General features: G+C 43.7%; 1 protein-coding gene across 10 annotated transcripts in view; it reads left to right on the top strand.

Annotated features, from left to right (window-relative positions):
* Nucleotides 1-14349, top strand: part of RAPGEF2 (Rap guanine nucleotide exchange factor 2) — a 1671940-nt gene that overhangs the window by 1058764 nt on the left and 598827 nt on the right. For 8 of the 10 annotated variants that reach the window (XM_069631345.1, XM_069631346.1, XM_069631352.1 and 5 more), the window contains one exon: nucleotides 2333-2350. The exons of the other annotated variants lie outside the window; for them this stretch is intronic. In XM_069631345.1, coding sequence (XP_069487446.1) covers nucleotides 2333-2350 — 18 coding nt within the window. The remainder of the gene's footprint in view (nucleotides 1-2332; nucleotides 2351-14349) is intronic. 10 annotated transcript variants of the gene reach the window in all.

Raw genomic sequence — 14349 nt, forward strand, 5'->3', positions numbered from 1 at the left:
TGTGAATAGCCCGGATTTGAGAAAGGCAAGAGTTCTAATGCCGAAACACGTGTCATCCAACAAGGGCTAAAACCAAAACAAAAAATAAAATATTACCTTCATAAATTGAAACAGAACCTCTATTTTTTTGACAACATGAAGGCGTTATGACAAGAGGAATGAAAGGATTGGCTCAAGGGGTGTAAGCACAACCAAAGAAACTGGTATATATGGATTTGGTTTGTCACAGAGAGAAATGGCTTAATTAAGCAGACCATTTCACCTGCCCATGCCCACACACCAGTTACATCTTTGTGGTTGGTGAGGGCCCTTAGAATGATGGTCTTTGGTATTTATATTAATCTGCACATCATTTAGAAATGATATATGATATGATAAGGCATTTATAACGTGCCTGTACACAGTGTTTCAAGGCGCGATGAGGCAAAGGAGGCTGGAACAGAGGGAAGACGAACAACAATCCTACTAGGCCAGGTGTCATTCAGATCGCAGGGTAGCACAACTTTTCTTCATTAAGATATTCAGAAAGAAAATGTATTTCTAAATGTTACAACTGCATACAAAGCGTCAGTCAGCTGTTTTTGACTTTGACCTTATCAAAGGGTTCCTTTTCCAAGTCATCGATCCTGTAGCGTCGGAATTATTTGACTGCAAGGTGTTTGCATAGAAGGTAAGGCTAAGCAGAGTTTAAGAATTACATTTTTGTGGATTTGACGTCTTTTCTTTTACTTGTCCAGTGCAATATTTTTCTCCTGTATAGTGGTTTTTAAAGGCTTTCATAAATATGTCATAGGAGTTGTCTAATAGAGCAGTTCAAGTCTGTTTGATGCCCGGATTCACATTCTCCAAAGCTATAGAATCCTGTCCATAGTAGGATGCAATCCTGTTTTTTTTGCTAGTAAAGAGTACATCTATCCTACATCTCTGTGAACTTCGAGACTTGTTGTGACTCAACAGCTCTGCATGGTTTCATAGAGACAACCTGTTAGAAATTACTCATCATTCCTTAGTCCAAAGGGTCATTTCCACATCTCCAAATTACAATAGTCACCACTTGCCTGGGCTTCCCTTCTTCTAGTTGGGCCATAGCATCTTTTCAGTGTGGATGCAAACTGACCTGAGATTCACAATAGTTTGACTCGCTAATGCAGTCGGTGTCGTAGACTCTTCCCAAATGTTGGTGGGGCCCTTGCAGCGGATGACCTTGTCCGGATGTTTTCTTGCAATTCCACATGCTATGACATCCACAATATTTCAAAGGGACCGGGGCCATTTAACTCAAGCTTGGACTGTACCTTTGTCTGCCTAAAGAGACCTCTCTTGCTAATCAGTATGTAGCATAAGCCACTAGATTCCAGATGCAGAGCACATGTTATGTAGGACTAAGAAATTAATTGCAAAATGTTGCCTTGTAGTAGCCTGCCATTTCCCTGTCTCACTCTTTAATGCTTGACAATCTGTTGCTCGATGTTAAAAATGTAAAGAAGCAGGAGTATGACTTGTTAGTCACTGCAGTATATAACTCCTGGACGTTTAGCCTGGATGTATTCTTCATATTAACAGCAATCTCGCAGTTTGCTCTTCTTGGATTAGGCTGCAAGTTCTTTTAAGGGGCAACTGCATAGTCATAACCCGAGGGTGAACCAGCACGGCGTGCTCACTGCTGGGCCTTATGAGTGCCACTGGTCCGCATACATGCAAATCCAATAGTTGCAGAACGTTTGCAGTCCGATAGCCGTCTCGGTCAGTGGAATGGTGACAGTGAGCGAGGGCTAGCACTCTAATGTAGGGCATTGTCTAAACTGGAAATGGTGTGTTATTCATAGAGGGACAACTACACTGGATGCTTATGCAATTATTCTCAATGCAAGTAAACCCAAACAAAGAGGTTTTTTTCCCCTAGGATTTAAAAAGTGAGCCTTGTATTTTTAAAATGGAGGTAAGTACATCGAAAAACAATTCCAGATAAGAAATGGGTGCTGACCATTACAGCAAACATAGGTTTTCCTTGCAAAGAAAGTATGTTTTGTTATATTGAAAGAAATGTATGTTCATAACCAGAAGAAATGTTATGTACAAGCTGTACGGTAGTCTTAGTTCATTACTAATCTAACAAATGCAAGCAAAGGTTTTTCAAACCAGCCACTAAGGGAGCGGCCCACACGGGAGATGCGGGGTGGTGGGGGGTGGGGCGGTTGGATAGTCTGCATCCACTGATGTTTTGACTAGATCTTCATGTTGACATGTTGATTTCTCACTTGATTGGCATGTCTGATGATGTTCATTTTTTTCCTTTCCTCCTCTATGGCATTCATTTCATTTTGGCTCACAGGAATGCACTAAACCTCAGGTACTGTAACTGTTCTGTGTCCGGACCTCTAAACATGCTTTGTCTCCATTTTCAGCTTAACTAATTATGCCGCACTAGTGACATTGTTGTATTAGAACGTGTTTCTAGCTCTTTATGTTGCTGAAGTTGTGCGGCATTGTACTGCTGTACTAAAAGGCAATACATTGCGTGAACAGTGCAGAAATATTAAGTGCCCCGGTGGAAATTGTAGCTGACCAGTTTAAAGATGGTTTCTACCCAGTGCACCCCCAACAGATGGATTTTGAGCATTGGGCTAGAGGTGTCCTGGAGAGAAAATAAGAGCAATTGTACTGGTCAAATAAAATGACTAACTAAAATCAATAGATACAATTAGTCCAGAATCACCATTTAAGAAAAAAAAAAACTAAAATCAATTGGAATTTTCTGTTAAGCAGATCAGTAGATGTCAAAATACACTTGTGCAATCAACTGGTTCCAGGACAAGTTGCATGTAACCGGTCAGCTGTAATGTTCACCAGGCTACGCACTGGTTACAGTACCTTCAAGCTGTTTAACTTGTGAGCCCATTTAATACAAAATAACATTTAGCAAGAGTTATTGTATTGCAAAAACGTGTCATCTGCTTGCGTTCTTTTCTTTTCACATGAAACGCTTTTCTGGCCCTTAACCCAGCCTTGCTATACCCTTTGGCCCAAGGGTCACAGACTCAAGAGAATAAAGAAATAGGGCTGTGAAAAGATGGAGCAAGTGACCCATAATCTACAGACTAGATTTAGTTTTGAAAAGGGCCCGCTCTGGCCTATCTGCAGATACAGTGCTATCAATAGTACACATTTCCCTGGGATCCCCCTAACAGCCCATGTTTGCCAGCTACCTGAGTGTAGAGCAGGGTTGCTTGTGAGGGGAGGCCATCCACAGTGGACCACCTCATGCATCAAGGTCTCTGCTGGGATACTAGAGAGTGGATTCGCTTCCTGCCTCTTTCCAAACATCATATTTTACCCTGGAAGTAGACTGGCAAGTAATGATTTGCCCTTTATGGCTGCTCTCCTCTGTTGAGACCAGATCATTGGAAAGCAATGTGGTGTACGAAATTAAATGTACGGCAATGCAACAAAAAATCATAGCACATCCCATAACCTGTCAGTAAGGTATCCCTGAAGTTATATAATTTTAATGTTAGTTCATTTTTCTAAAAATGCAAACCTTTGCTTGGAATGATATTTACTGGAGAATGTGCATTGTCTGTTTTCCCTGTATTCATTGGTGTCCATTCTTGGTTGACCGAATCAGGTTTCCGAAGAACGTATCGAGAGCAGATTATGGAAAATATTGGTTCGAGTACTGGTAACAGAAAACTTTTTCTGGTACACTGCAGTAACCCGTCAATATTACCCGGTTGTCTTCTACTGTTATAAAGTTGTATTTTTGCAGCTCTGCATACTAGGTTGAGCGCGGCTGCTGAGAAGCCATTCATGCACTCGGCATGTGATGCTGCCCATGATATTAAAAATGGTTCTCATGGATCTCGCATTCTGGTCACTTCGTTGCTCCATCAAACTCCCCCGGCCAGCTCTCCTCCCTCGTTGTAGCGCCAAAAATTAAAGGAACACTCCTAAGGATGGCTGTTTCTAATGCATTGGCTTCTTTTTGGCTATTCCATGGCAAGCGTGGTCTTGTTCGGAATATTGGGGGAACTACAGATAATAACTGCACAGCGTAGATCCCAAAGTCGGTTGGGTGTGCGCTAAGTTTTAAACTTGCACACTTTTTGACTCCTAATACTTCCAAAAATCACTGGTGCATACATTTAGCAAAATTTCACCTTTGGAAAATCTCCCTCTCCAGAAAATCACGCACACAGAATGACCCATTATTTGGCAGTTGTTTCGTTACAGTGAATTCATAAATTATTTTGCCAGAAGACCCTATGAGCGTGGCAGAACACGTTTGCATCCTTTACACTGGTGCTTTTATCATGCTCTTTTTTTAGGACCCATCTCCACTCACCCCAAGGCTCTTGTTGTTGTTGTTCCACTGCATGGCAGAGTGGTGACAGACCATTAAGCATCTGTGCACTTTACTTTCCCTCCCACATTTAGATGTGTATAGATGTTTTCTATAAAAGTGTGGCTAAAATTGCAAAAGAGGTGCACAAAATTGTGAAATGTCAGTACTTCTCTACCCAGTTTTGGGGCGAGACTTCCCAAGTCATGGTGTGAAAGGGCAGCGTTTTCATAATCCGGTTTAACTGTGCCTTTATCTTGGACACCCCCGTCATTGAAGATGGATCCTCTGACCGATCAGCATGCCTTTCCTTCAGTAAGATGGCCATTAAGGATAGGGCTCTCTCACTTAGTTATAAGGGATGTTGCATCCTGATTGACAGGAGGGTGTGGCGTTCTCTATTAAAGAGTGGTCTTCTCTGCTAAAGGGATACCGGCTGAGCTCCCTGTCCCACAGAACGGGAACAGCTGTGTTTCCAAGATGGATGGGCATTCTCTTGGGACTTTGTTTTTCGCAAATTTCAAACATTCGGTTACATTGACCTACACATTGAAATCAAAGAAATATTTTCTGTGGTATTGAGTGATGTTCTATTGTTTTCTATACCGAGAACCTCTTAGGGAAAAAGAGTTTGGAGTTGAGGGTATGGGATTTGAGCTAGCCTACTGGCTTTTTTAAATGAGGTTTACCAATTCTCTAATAAAGGTCATTTGCATCCTTCCGCTAGTCTCTGCTGTAAACATTGACTTGCAGTATGTGCAACCTTTTTCTCATTGCAGGTGTGGGGCTCACACATGTATCTTGCTATGTGCAATCCACTTCATGCACTTGACTTGTGCTTTTCCTTTTGAAGCGTGCAAGTCCTGACAGAGTAGACGTCTCGCGCTGGAGGATTCCCACAATTTCTTGGACTGTAAAAAGCATTTGTTCCCCCTATGACGATCTGTAAATTTGATTTGCACAAATATTCTGCGTTCGCATTAGTGCACTTTTCTTAATTGCAGTCTTTGAGCAATTTACTTTTTGAAATGTCTTAAATTCAGTCGACATATACAGTCTTACGCATTTCCTGAAAGTTGTTTTAACATGTCACATTTGCCTTTACATTTATATGCGATATACCAATCCGTGTTACATTTATTTGAGGTCTAACGATCCGTTATGAAAGTGTTTTTTTGTGATCTATGCCTAGACAGACTGTGGGATTTTGTAGTATGAATATGACAGTGTGCGACTATAATAAAATGCATAATACGGAGAATATGATGCATCTTTGTGCCCGACACCTTGTGGTTGGAGCACTAATTAATATAAAATGGATTCAACCAAGGTAGCAGGCGCTCCTCTCTCTGAACAACAAGGCATGATAACCTGTTCAGTGGTTGTTCACCACATTGAGAGTTCGCAGTCATCTGCTTTTTGCTCACTGTACCTTTCACAGATGGGAAATATCCGTTTGCATATTCCCAGATTAATTCTTGATGTACTGCCTACATAGCAGCCATAACATGCTTGACACAAAAGCACGTGCCCACTAGTGTGTGCCAAGGGCACCTTCATTGGCCGAGATTAAGCCTGTCTTTCCATCGCTCTGCACTATAAACCAGGCTTAGCCATCATATGTCCAGATCCTTACATGTCCTAACCGGCATCATATGCCTAGGTTCAACTTCCCAACTGCAACCTTGCATGCAAGTGTACTACTTATGCATAGCTATAACCTCTTGTCCATGACTACAACCCCTTACTCGCATGCAGAGACTTGCATGCTGGGTATGGATTAATATACCCAAACTCGCCCCCACATACCTGCTTACTACATTGCCTAGTTAAGCATGCATTCAATGTACAGTTTCTACATTGGCCCCAGAATACTGCCTTGCCATGTTTGACATAGCAGAGGCTGCAGAAGCGCAAGCTTCCCTCACACTCAGTCAATGGGTACAGTACAGGCAGCATTTATAGGCGCATCTCACCAAAAGAATAGGTCCAGCACAAGAAACAGCAGGGCCAGGATTCCTTCCATAGAACCGGTAAAGCACTGGCAATGGCGATGCAGTGTGCACTCCCAAAGACAGATATGTCACAGGGAGCAGTTTTCTTAGTCTTCTTGCCACATAACATCTGTAACGCACATCACAGCAGTGTATGCTTCCCTTGCACAAGTGGTTCAGCGTAGGCAACTGCAGGGACGGGTTCCCTCGCACAGAACAAGGGCACGGCAAGATCGGCAGCAGTGCAAGCTGCATTTCCATAGCACAATCCGCATCAGAGCAAGGTTCCCTCCTATAAAATGTGTAGTGCATGTAGAATTAGTGCAAGCTTCTTCCTGAAGGCACTGGTGCAGTACAGCCAGTAGCATTATACTTGTTCGTCATAAAACTGGTACAGTGCAGGAGTATTTCCACAGAACAGGGACATCAACTGCAGCAGTGAAGGCTTCACACCCAGGTAACAAGTACAGCACAGCACAGGTAGTATGCTTCCCTTCCCCTGAATGACCATAGTCAGTCCGTGGCAGTGCAAGCTTCATCCTCGCAGAATAGTAACAATAGCACCGGTGGAGGCAGTGCAAACCTCCCTGCCACAGCATGTGCAGCTGCAGTGCAAGACCTGGGAGCTTAGGAGCACTGTCCTTGCCCTCTACACGTTTGACCCTAGCACGTCAGTTACATTTCAATATGATGAGTCTATTTTTGCCCAATCGCACTGAATTGGGTTGAGTGTTACGCCTGCTTCCTTGCCACTGCATATTACCCCATTACTGCGCATCACGAAATGTCGAATTTATTTAAGCCCCATTTCACCGCATACATATTTGGGGCCATGGGTTAAGTTAATCATAAATGTGGGCGACGTTGGGGAGCTGCAGGGTGTCTTCTGCCCCCCCCCCCCCGCATATATATGCAGTGAAATGGGGTAAAACAACAAACAATAAATCAACATATTGGGATGCGCAATAATAAGTGCACAGTGATCACACAGATCCCTTGAACTGCACAGGGAATTCGGAAGAGGGGCAGTGTAAGAAAGTATTACAAAAACAGTGTCGGGACCATCATACCATTTTTAAGAACCTGGATCACAAAATTTTGATACCAATCTCTGCCACGCTGGCCCATCATTTTTGACACCTCTAGCACATCCCATTCCACCCATCACGCGAAGTTCTTGCACAATACCCTCCATCTCATACTCTGTTAGCTTCAAAGACAAAAATAATTCAATGGTTGCATAATGTTGTGCACTTTCGGAGGAATAATATATTCCTAGAGCAGCAATCGGCACCCAGTAGTTAGGATAAAAATCTATTTGCATTGTCTTTCCTGAACATTCAATTGCTAATGGTTGCCTTCCTGGTTGCCGCTCTTTTACCTTACTTAAAGAGCCCTCCAGCCTCTTTTCCTTTGCAGATGGGGAGCAGGTGCAAGTGGATCTTAGTCCCCTGGCCTAAGCACCACCCACCTTCTTAGCCATGCCTCTTCCTTCCTGCTCTTAGATCAAGAGCGTCTCTCGCCTGGGAGTCGGAAGCGTCCGAAGCGAAGGGCAGTCAAAGAAAAGGGTAATTTCTGTTTGGACCAGGAGGATCCACTGCCTGAACCCCTGCTCAGGCAGCAGTTAAGCATGCACCAACATGTGTTTACTCCCTCTGTCCCCACAGGCCATCCCCACCCGTCGGTCCCCCGTGATGTTCCCTTGTGCCCCCCTTCTGTATTGCTCTCCCCAAAGTGCACGGAACAAACATAAATCACCAATGCAATTACAGAGCAAATACTTTGGAACGTAGACAGACGCAATAACTCACAGCCACGCATTCTTATAAGATAATGAGTTCTTATACAGCTATTTATTCAAAGTTTAGATGTACATAGAAATAACTCATAAAAATAATATGAACATAAATCACAGAAGAAGTAAAGAATTCAAAAGGAAATACATCACCGTGAGCGTAACAAGATTCCTCATCTCGCCCAGAAGCGGCTGGAAGACCCCAGGAACAGCCAGGCCGAGAGCACCACAGCTCACAGGAGGGCCGGACGTAAGCGTCCTTCTCCGGCTGAAGTCTCAGCTGACCACCTCCGGGCTTCCGCATATATACACGCTCCACAAAGGGGAGTCAATTCTCGAACCTTCTGGAAATTGCACTTGCGCAGTTGAGGAACAGCCGTCGGTTGCCAGCGGGGTCAATCGAGAGCTCCCACAAAGAAGCGTAGTGCCTCCCTTCTCTAAAAACACGCTCCACGGAGAACAGTAGCAAACCATAACAAAGTTAGCTTTCCCAGCAGAAATGTCCTTGACCGCATACCAGGTTTGGAAAGCATGTTTTTCTCAGCACCGTGAATCTAACACTCAGCAAAATGTGTGCAGCTTTTCACTGCAGCATGAAGTAAATATCCATCATGGCTCCGAACGCTCCCAGAATGCATTGCGCACCAGCGCCATTTTATTTCAAGCATAACAATTCCACCCTTGGATATTTACCTTCCAGAGCCCGATGGCACAGGAACCGGTCTCTGAAACCTACGAAATGTTAAAACTAAATTGGGAATACATTGAATGCAACAACAACAAGCAATTATGATAGACAATATAATAAAAATGCAAGCAAAAGCGTAACGTAGTGTACCCCCAATATCAGGTATCCATGAAAATAACCAATCCAACCAATTTCCAGTACGATCTTGAGACACTTGAGAAATGAGATCCCTCAAACCTCGAATATGACTTTCAATAGATCGTGAATGGTCACTTAAATTGAAACAACACATACCTTCAAATGCGTTACACCCTAAATTATGTTTTAGCAATAGATAATCAACAGCAGCTCTGTTCTGCAAAGTTGCTTTTCTAGTAACTTGACTATCAAGGAGTAATTCTTCTAATGCCTGCGAAGTATGATTAATGCTTTTGACTACTAAACATGCTAATTTCATCAAAGATTTGTAACCTCCAGCAGCTAAACCCCAAACTCCCACTAATGAAAGGGTTAATGCTAGAACCTCAGCTTCTGATAACAAATGTACATGTGAATCACAGTCAGAAGATGGACCTACAGATTCGAAAGTTGACCTTTTACCTCGAGTTATCGCTGGGTGTAAAGGAAACATCATTAGTCCTAATCAAGTTAAAGCACATGGACCTCCAGAAATGTTAGCTGGAATATAGGTGTATGTAATATTACCACATGAAAAGAGCCATCCTGTTGGAAGTTTCACATGATTCAAATGACTGGCAGTTATCACTGTATGATTACAAGACAGTGTTATTTACACTGGTGCATTTGCGTGGCACTCGCGAACATAGTCTTCTCTCGAACATTGTATGATTGTGCTGATTGGTCAACTCTATTTGTCGGCATTTGCCAATTTCTTGTGCATTGCATGTCATAACGTAACATACATCACCTTGGGGTATATTATAAGTAATAACACGTGTCAAATTTCTCCATTTACGGTCAGTCTCTTGGCAGAATCTACAGTATTCATAAACTGAAAAAGTTTGCCTAATATCTGAGTCTTGAACTAAAGAATCATTGTGTGTGACGCCGAAGATATGCTTTAAAACCAGAACAGGCGTGTCGGCTTCGCTACTAAACACGTAGACAATAAAGCTTCAGCATTGGGCACATCAGTAAGACAAAAGTGTGATATGTTCAGTACTTGCTTTGCCAGATATATCCACATATTCTCCGCTTGAGTGATCATAGGAGAATGTTTTCGCCTTCCTGCATACGCATCTTGCACGACTGGCATCAGGGTTGTTTTCACTTGCTCCTGATGTGTTTGTCGCATTTCACAAATCCATGTCTTCGGTCTAGCTGGCTTTTCGGCACTGGCATAAGGCTGCTTGGGGACAACATTATTCATCACTATCAGTATCCACTTGATCACTGGAACAGATGTGACATTTTTCGTTGGTATCAGCAGACTGTTTAACTCTCCCAAATGGAGTCCATTTAGTGCCACAATTACACCAACCAGACACAGGATCTACAAAGCAAACCCAGAAAAGAGATATCAGTGTTGCACATCACTCTCTCAGGTAACATTTGTCTGCGGGTACATATTGCCATTTCTTTCTACCAGGCTCCATAACTAAAACTACTTGATCTCTGCCTGATGCACTGACATCTGCGGGCAGCGGTGGGCCACTTGGCTTTTCCACCCACACCTTTGCACCCGGTACCATACTGTCTGAAGAGCCAAAACCGCGGTCCCCACGGGTAGTTAACACTGTAGGAGGCTCCCCTTCTTAATCATGGACAACTTAATGGGAATGACTATTAATTGGGCCACTCGATCACCCTTGTGGATTGATAACAATTGATCCCCACTATTCATTAGGATGACTTTAATCTCGCCCTGGTAATCAGCATCAATTACCCCTCCCAACACTTGAACTCCCTTCATTGCTAGGCCAGATCTAGGGGCAATCCATCCCATATGCTCTGTGGGAACCTGTATTCCAATCCCTGTTTCAATTACAGCTATTCCTCTTGGATCTAATCTGATTTCTTCGTGGGAATGCAAGTCTACCCCTGCTGACTTGGGAGTTGCTCGATAGGGAGCTAAAGAACCTGGAGTAATTTCCCAGTACAATAGTGTTTCTCTGACTGAATTGGGTAGAACCTGTAAAGTAGGAGTCATTAATCGCATCAAAGGAGTTTCATGTTCATACACAGGCCTATTGTTTAATACTTGCAGCGCATCAAACACACGATCACGCCAGCCTGCCAAACTGCCGTCTCCAGATTTGCGCAACTGTTCTTTCAATAACCATTCATTCGTTCAATTAACCCTGAAGCAGCTGGGTAGTATGGGACGTGGTACAACCACTCAATGCTCTTTTCCTGACAAAACTCCTGGATTAATTTGCCTTTGAAATGTGACCCATTGTCACTTTGAATTTGCAAAGGCACTCCATAATGTAGTATGATCTGATCTAACAACCTGATGGTGTTCAGTTGGGTTGAACGTTTGCACGGCAAAACCATCAAATATCCTGAGTATGTATCCACAATAGTGCATGCATACTGACAACCTCTACTGATTGGCGTGGGACTGATATAATCAATCTGCCAAATTTGACCTGGTAATTTTCCTCTTCTCAATGTGCCTCGAACAATTTGAGGGATAGGTCTATGCAATTGGTGTTGGCACACGGGACATTGCAAAATGATCGTTTCACTACTTCTAAAGGAAGACTGATTCCTCGAGCTTGTGCCCACCTGAAAGTAGCCTTTTCTCCAAGGTGCCCACATTTCTGATGGGCCCATTTGGCCAAACCCTCCAAATCGTCTTTCTGAGCCTCTGCATTCACAGATGAAATCTTGGTGTGTTCGTCTGCAACAGAATTAAACCAACGTTCTAATGAGTCTGTGGCACAATGCACGTCCACATGATATACAGTGACTTCACTTTGTAATAACATTTCTGCAATATCTTGCCACAGTTCTTTTCCCCACAACTCTTTTGAATGAATCTTCCACCCATTCTTTTGCCAAGTTGGCAACCACACTGCCAATGCATTCGCCACTGACCATGAATCTGTGTACACATAACATTGACCAGGGGTCTCTTGTTTCAATGCTTGGTAAACTGCGTAAAGTTCTGCAAACTGACTGCTCTTCCCTTTCCCTGTCGTCAACATCTTTTTTTTTTTGGGATTGTACGACACTGCTTTCCAGTACCGCTCAGTTCCCACATATCGCGCTGAGCCATCCGTGAACCAAGCATGCTCTGTTTGCTCATGGTCAAATCGCTGTAAGGTACTCCCAATTTCACGGGAGACTCACGTTTTTCAGGCACTTCCGGTGGTTTGTAATCTGAGGGAGGTATGTTGGCTACTTGCTCATGTAATTTTGCCACTCCACCCTTTCCTGATTTGGCTCTGTCTTGAATATACCATTTCCATTTAATTATTCTGGCTTCTTGAGCATTCCTATTCTATGCATTTTAGGAGAGCTCAGTACCCATTGCATGATTGGTATTTCTGGTCTCATGAATACATCATGGCCCACCGTCATCTGCTCGGTATCAACAAGAGCCCAATAACACGCCAGCAATTGCTACTCAAACGGAGTGTATGAGTTACCAGCGTCAGGCAACTTACGACTCCACAACCCTATTGGCACACGTTTCCTGTCTTGTTTCTGCCACACACTCCAGTTAGCATAATTGTCTTGTACAGACACATTTAATTCCACTTCTCCTTCCTTCAAGTGCCATAAATCAAGCACCTGCTGCACGGTGTCTTTCGCCATCTCAAAGGCTTTCTGCTGCTCTTCCCCCCACTGAAATTCATATTTCTTTCGTGTCACCTTATAGAGGGTGGCCAATATCTGCCCTAAATGAGGAATGTGCTGTCTCCAAAACCCAAACAGTCCTATAAACTGCTGAGCTTGCTTTTTGTTCATTGGAGTGGTGAATTCAAGTATTTTTTGTCGGGCTTTTGGCACCATTTCTCGATGCCCATGATGCCACTGAATCCCTAGGAATATCACTGTTTCAGCTGGACCTTGAATTTTACCCGGATTAATCTCCCACACTTCCTTTTTCAATCCTTCGCTAAGGACATCTAACTGGCTTTGCACACTGTGCTCATCCTTGCCTTGGATCAAAATATCATCAATGTAATGAGAGATTTGTATGTCAGGTTTACACGGTATCTTGTCTAAGTGCTCTGCCACCAGCCGGTGACAGATAGTCGGGCCGTGTATGTACCCCATAGGTAGCCTTGTGAAAGTGTACTGACGTCCACTCCACGAAAATGCAAACTGTTCTTGACACTCGTCAGCAATTGGCACGGAGAAAAATGCATTTGCTAAATCGATCACTGCATACCAAGTCCCCTCAAACTTTTGGACATTTTCAATCAAGGTAATAGCATCTGGGACTGCGGGCACTAAGGGAGGAGTGTGTTTATTCAACTCCCTGTAATCCACCGTCATCCTCCACGACCCATCTCCCTTTTTAATAGGCCAGAGAGGATTGTTCCATGAGGTGGTAATAGGGCATAATACACCCGCCTCCACGTACTCTTTAATGGTGTCTGAAATTTCCTTGTGCCACCCAGGAATGCGGTATTGTTTCATTGCTACCCGCTTGGTTGCCACGGGCACTTGCACTGGGGGCATCTTCAATTTGCCTACAGTAATGGGTGTACAGATTAATGCACTCACCCCAAACTGGTACGTTTTACCGCCAAGTCCCGAGGTTAACCATTCCAAAATGTCAAAGCCAATTATATATTCAGGTATCAGGACAACCAACACTTGGTATTTCTGCCTATTCAAATTGCCTATTTTCATCTCCACTTTCGTTTGTACTGCGGGGGTCTCCTTTCCCCCTAGACCTGTAATAGTAAACTGTTTGCCTTTAAATCGTGTTGGATTACCATGAATCAAAGAGGCCTCCGCCCCAGTGTCTATCAATGCTCGCACCCCTTGTGTATTTCCTGGCCCCCAAAAAATCTTAACATCAACATGAGGCCGCCTATCCACTTTTATGCGGGCAGACGCTGCCGGAGCTTGGCCGAAGCCCTAATCATACTTCCAATGAGTGTGACTCGACTCCGCCTCTAGCATCGCACTCACCACCTTTCTCAAATCAGGGTATGTTGGCTGGTACGGGGAAGGTGTCCCCATAGATCCTTCGTCTTGTTCTTCCGCAGGGGGAGCAGAAGGCGAGGTGTCCCCCTGTGGCATGGTGACTACTTGTTTCTTAACCTGTTTATAGCACTCTTTGGCTGCAAGTCTTAGTTTTTTGTATAATTCATACATTACTCTGGTTTCAATGGCATCAATTTCTTCGTGTGGCACACCATCTTATAACAAAGCCAAAAACATGTCTTTTCAGGACACTCGGGAGTCTCTGCTATCGTGCCGCCTGCCTTCGGTTCTTCTCTCACTATGCCCCTCTCTCTCCCGTGGCTTGTTATCGCTCTTATCCCACTCCCCCAAATCTGCAAGTTGCCGAATGGCATCTGCTACCTCATCAGTAGCCTTGCCC

This window comes from Ambystoma mexicanum, chromosome 6q, assembly GCF_040938575.1.
Source record: "Ambystoma mexicanum isolate Mex_15411 chromosome 6q, UKY_AmexF1_1, whole genome shotgun sequence".
Classification (NCBI taxonomy): Eukaryota; Metazoa; Chordata; class Amphibia; order Caudata; family Ambystomatidae; genus Ambystoma; species Ambystoma mexicanum.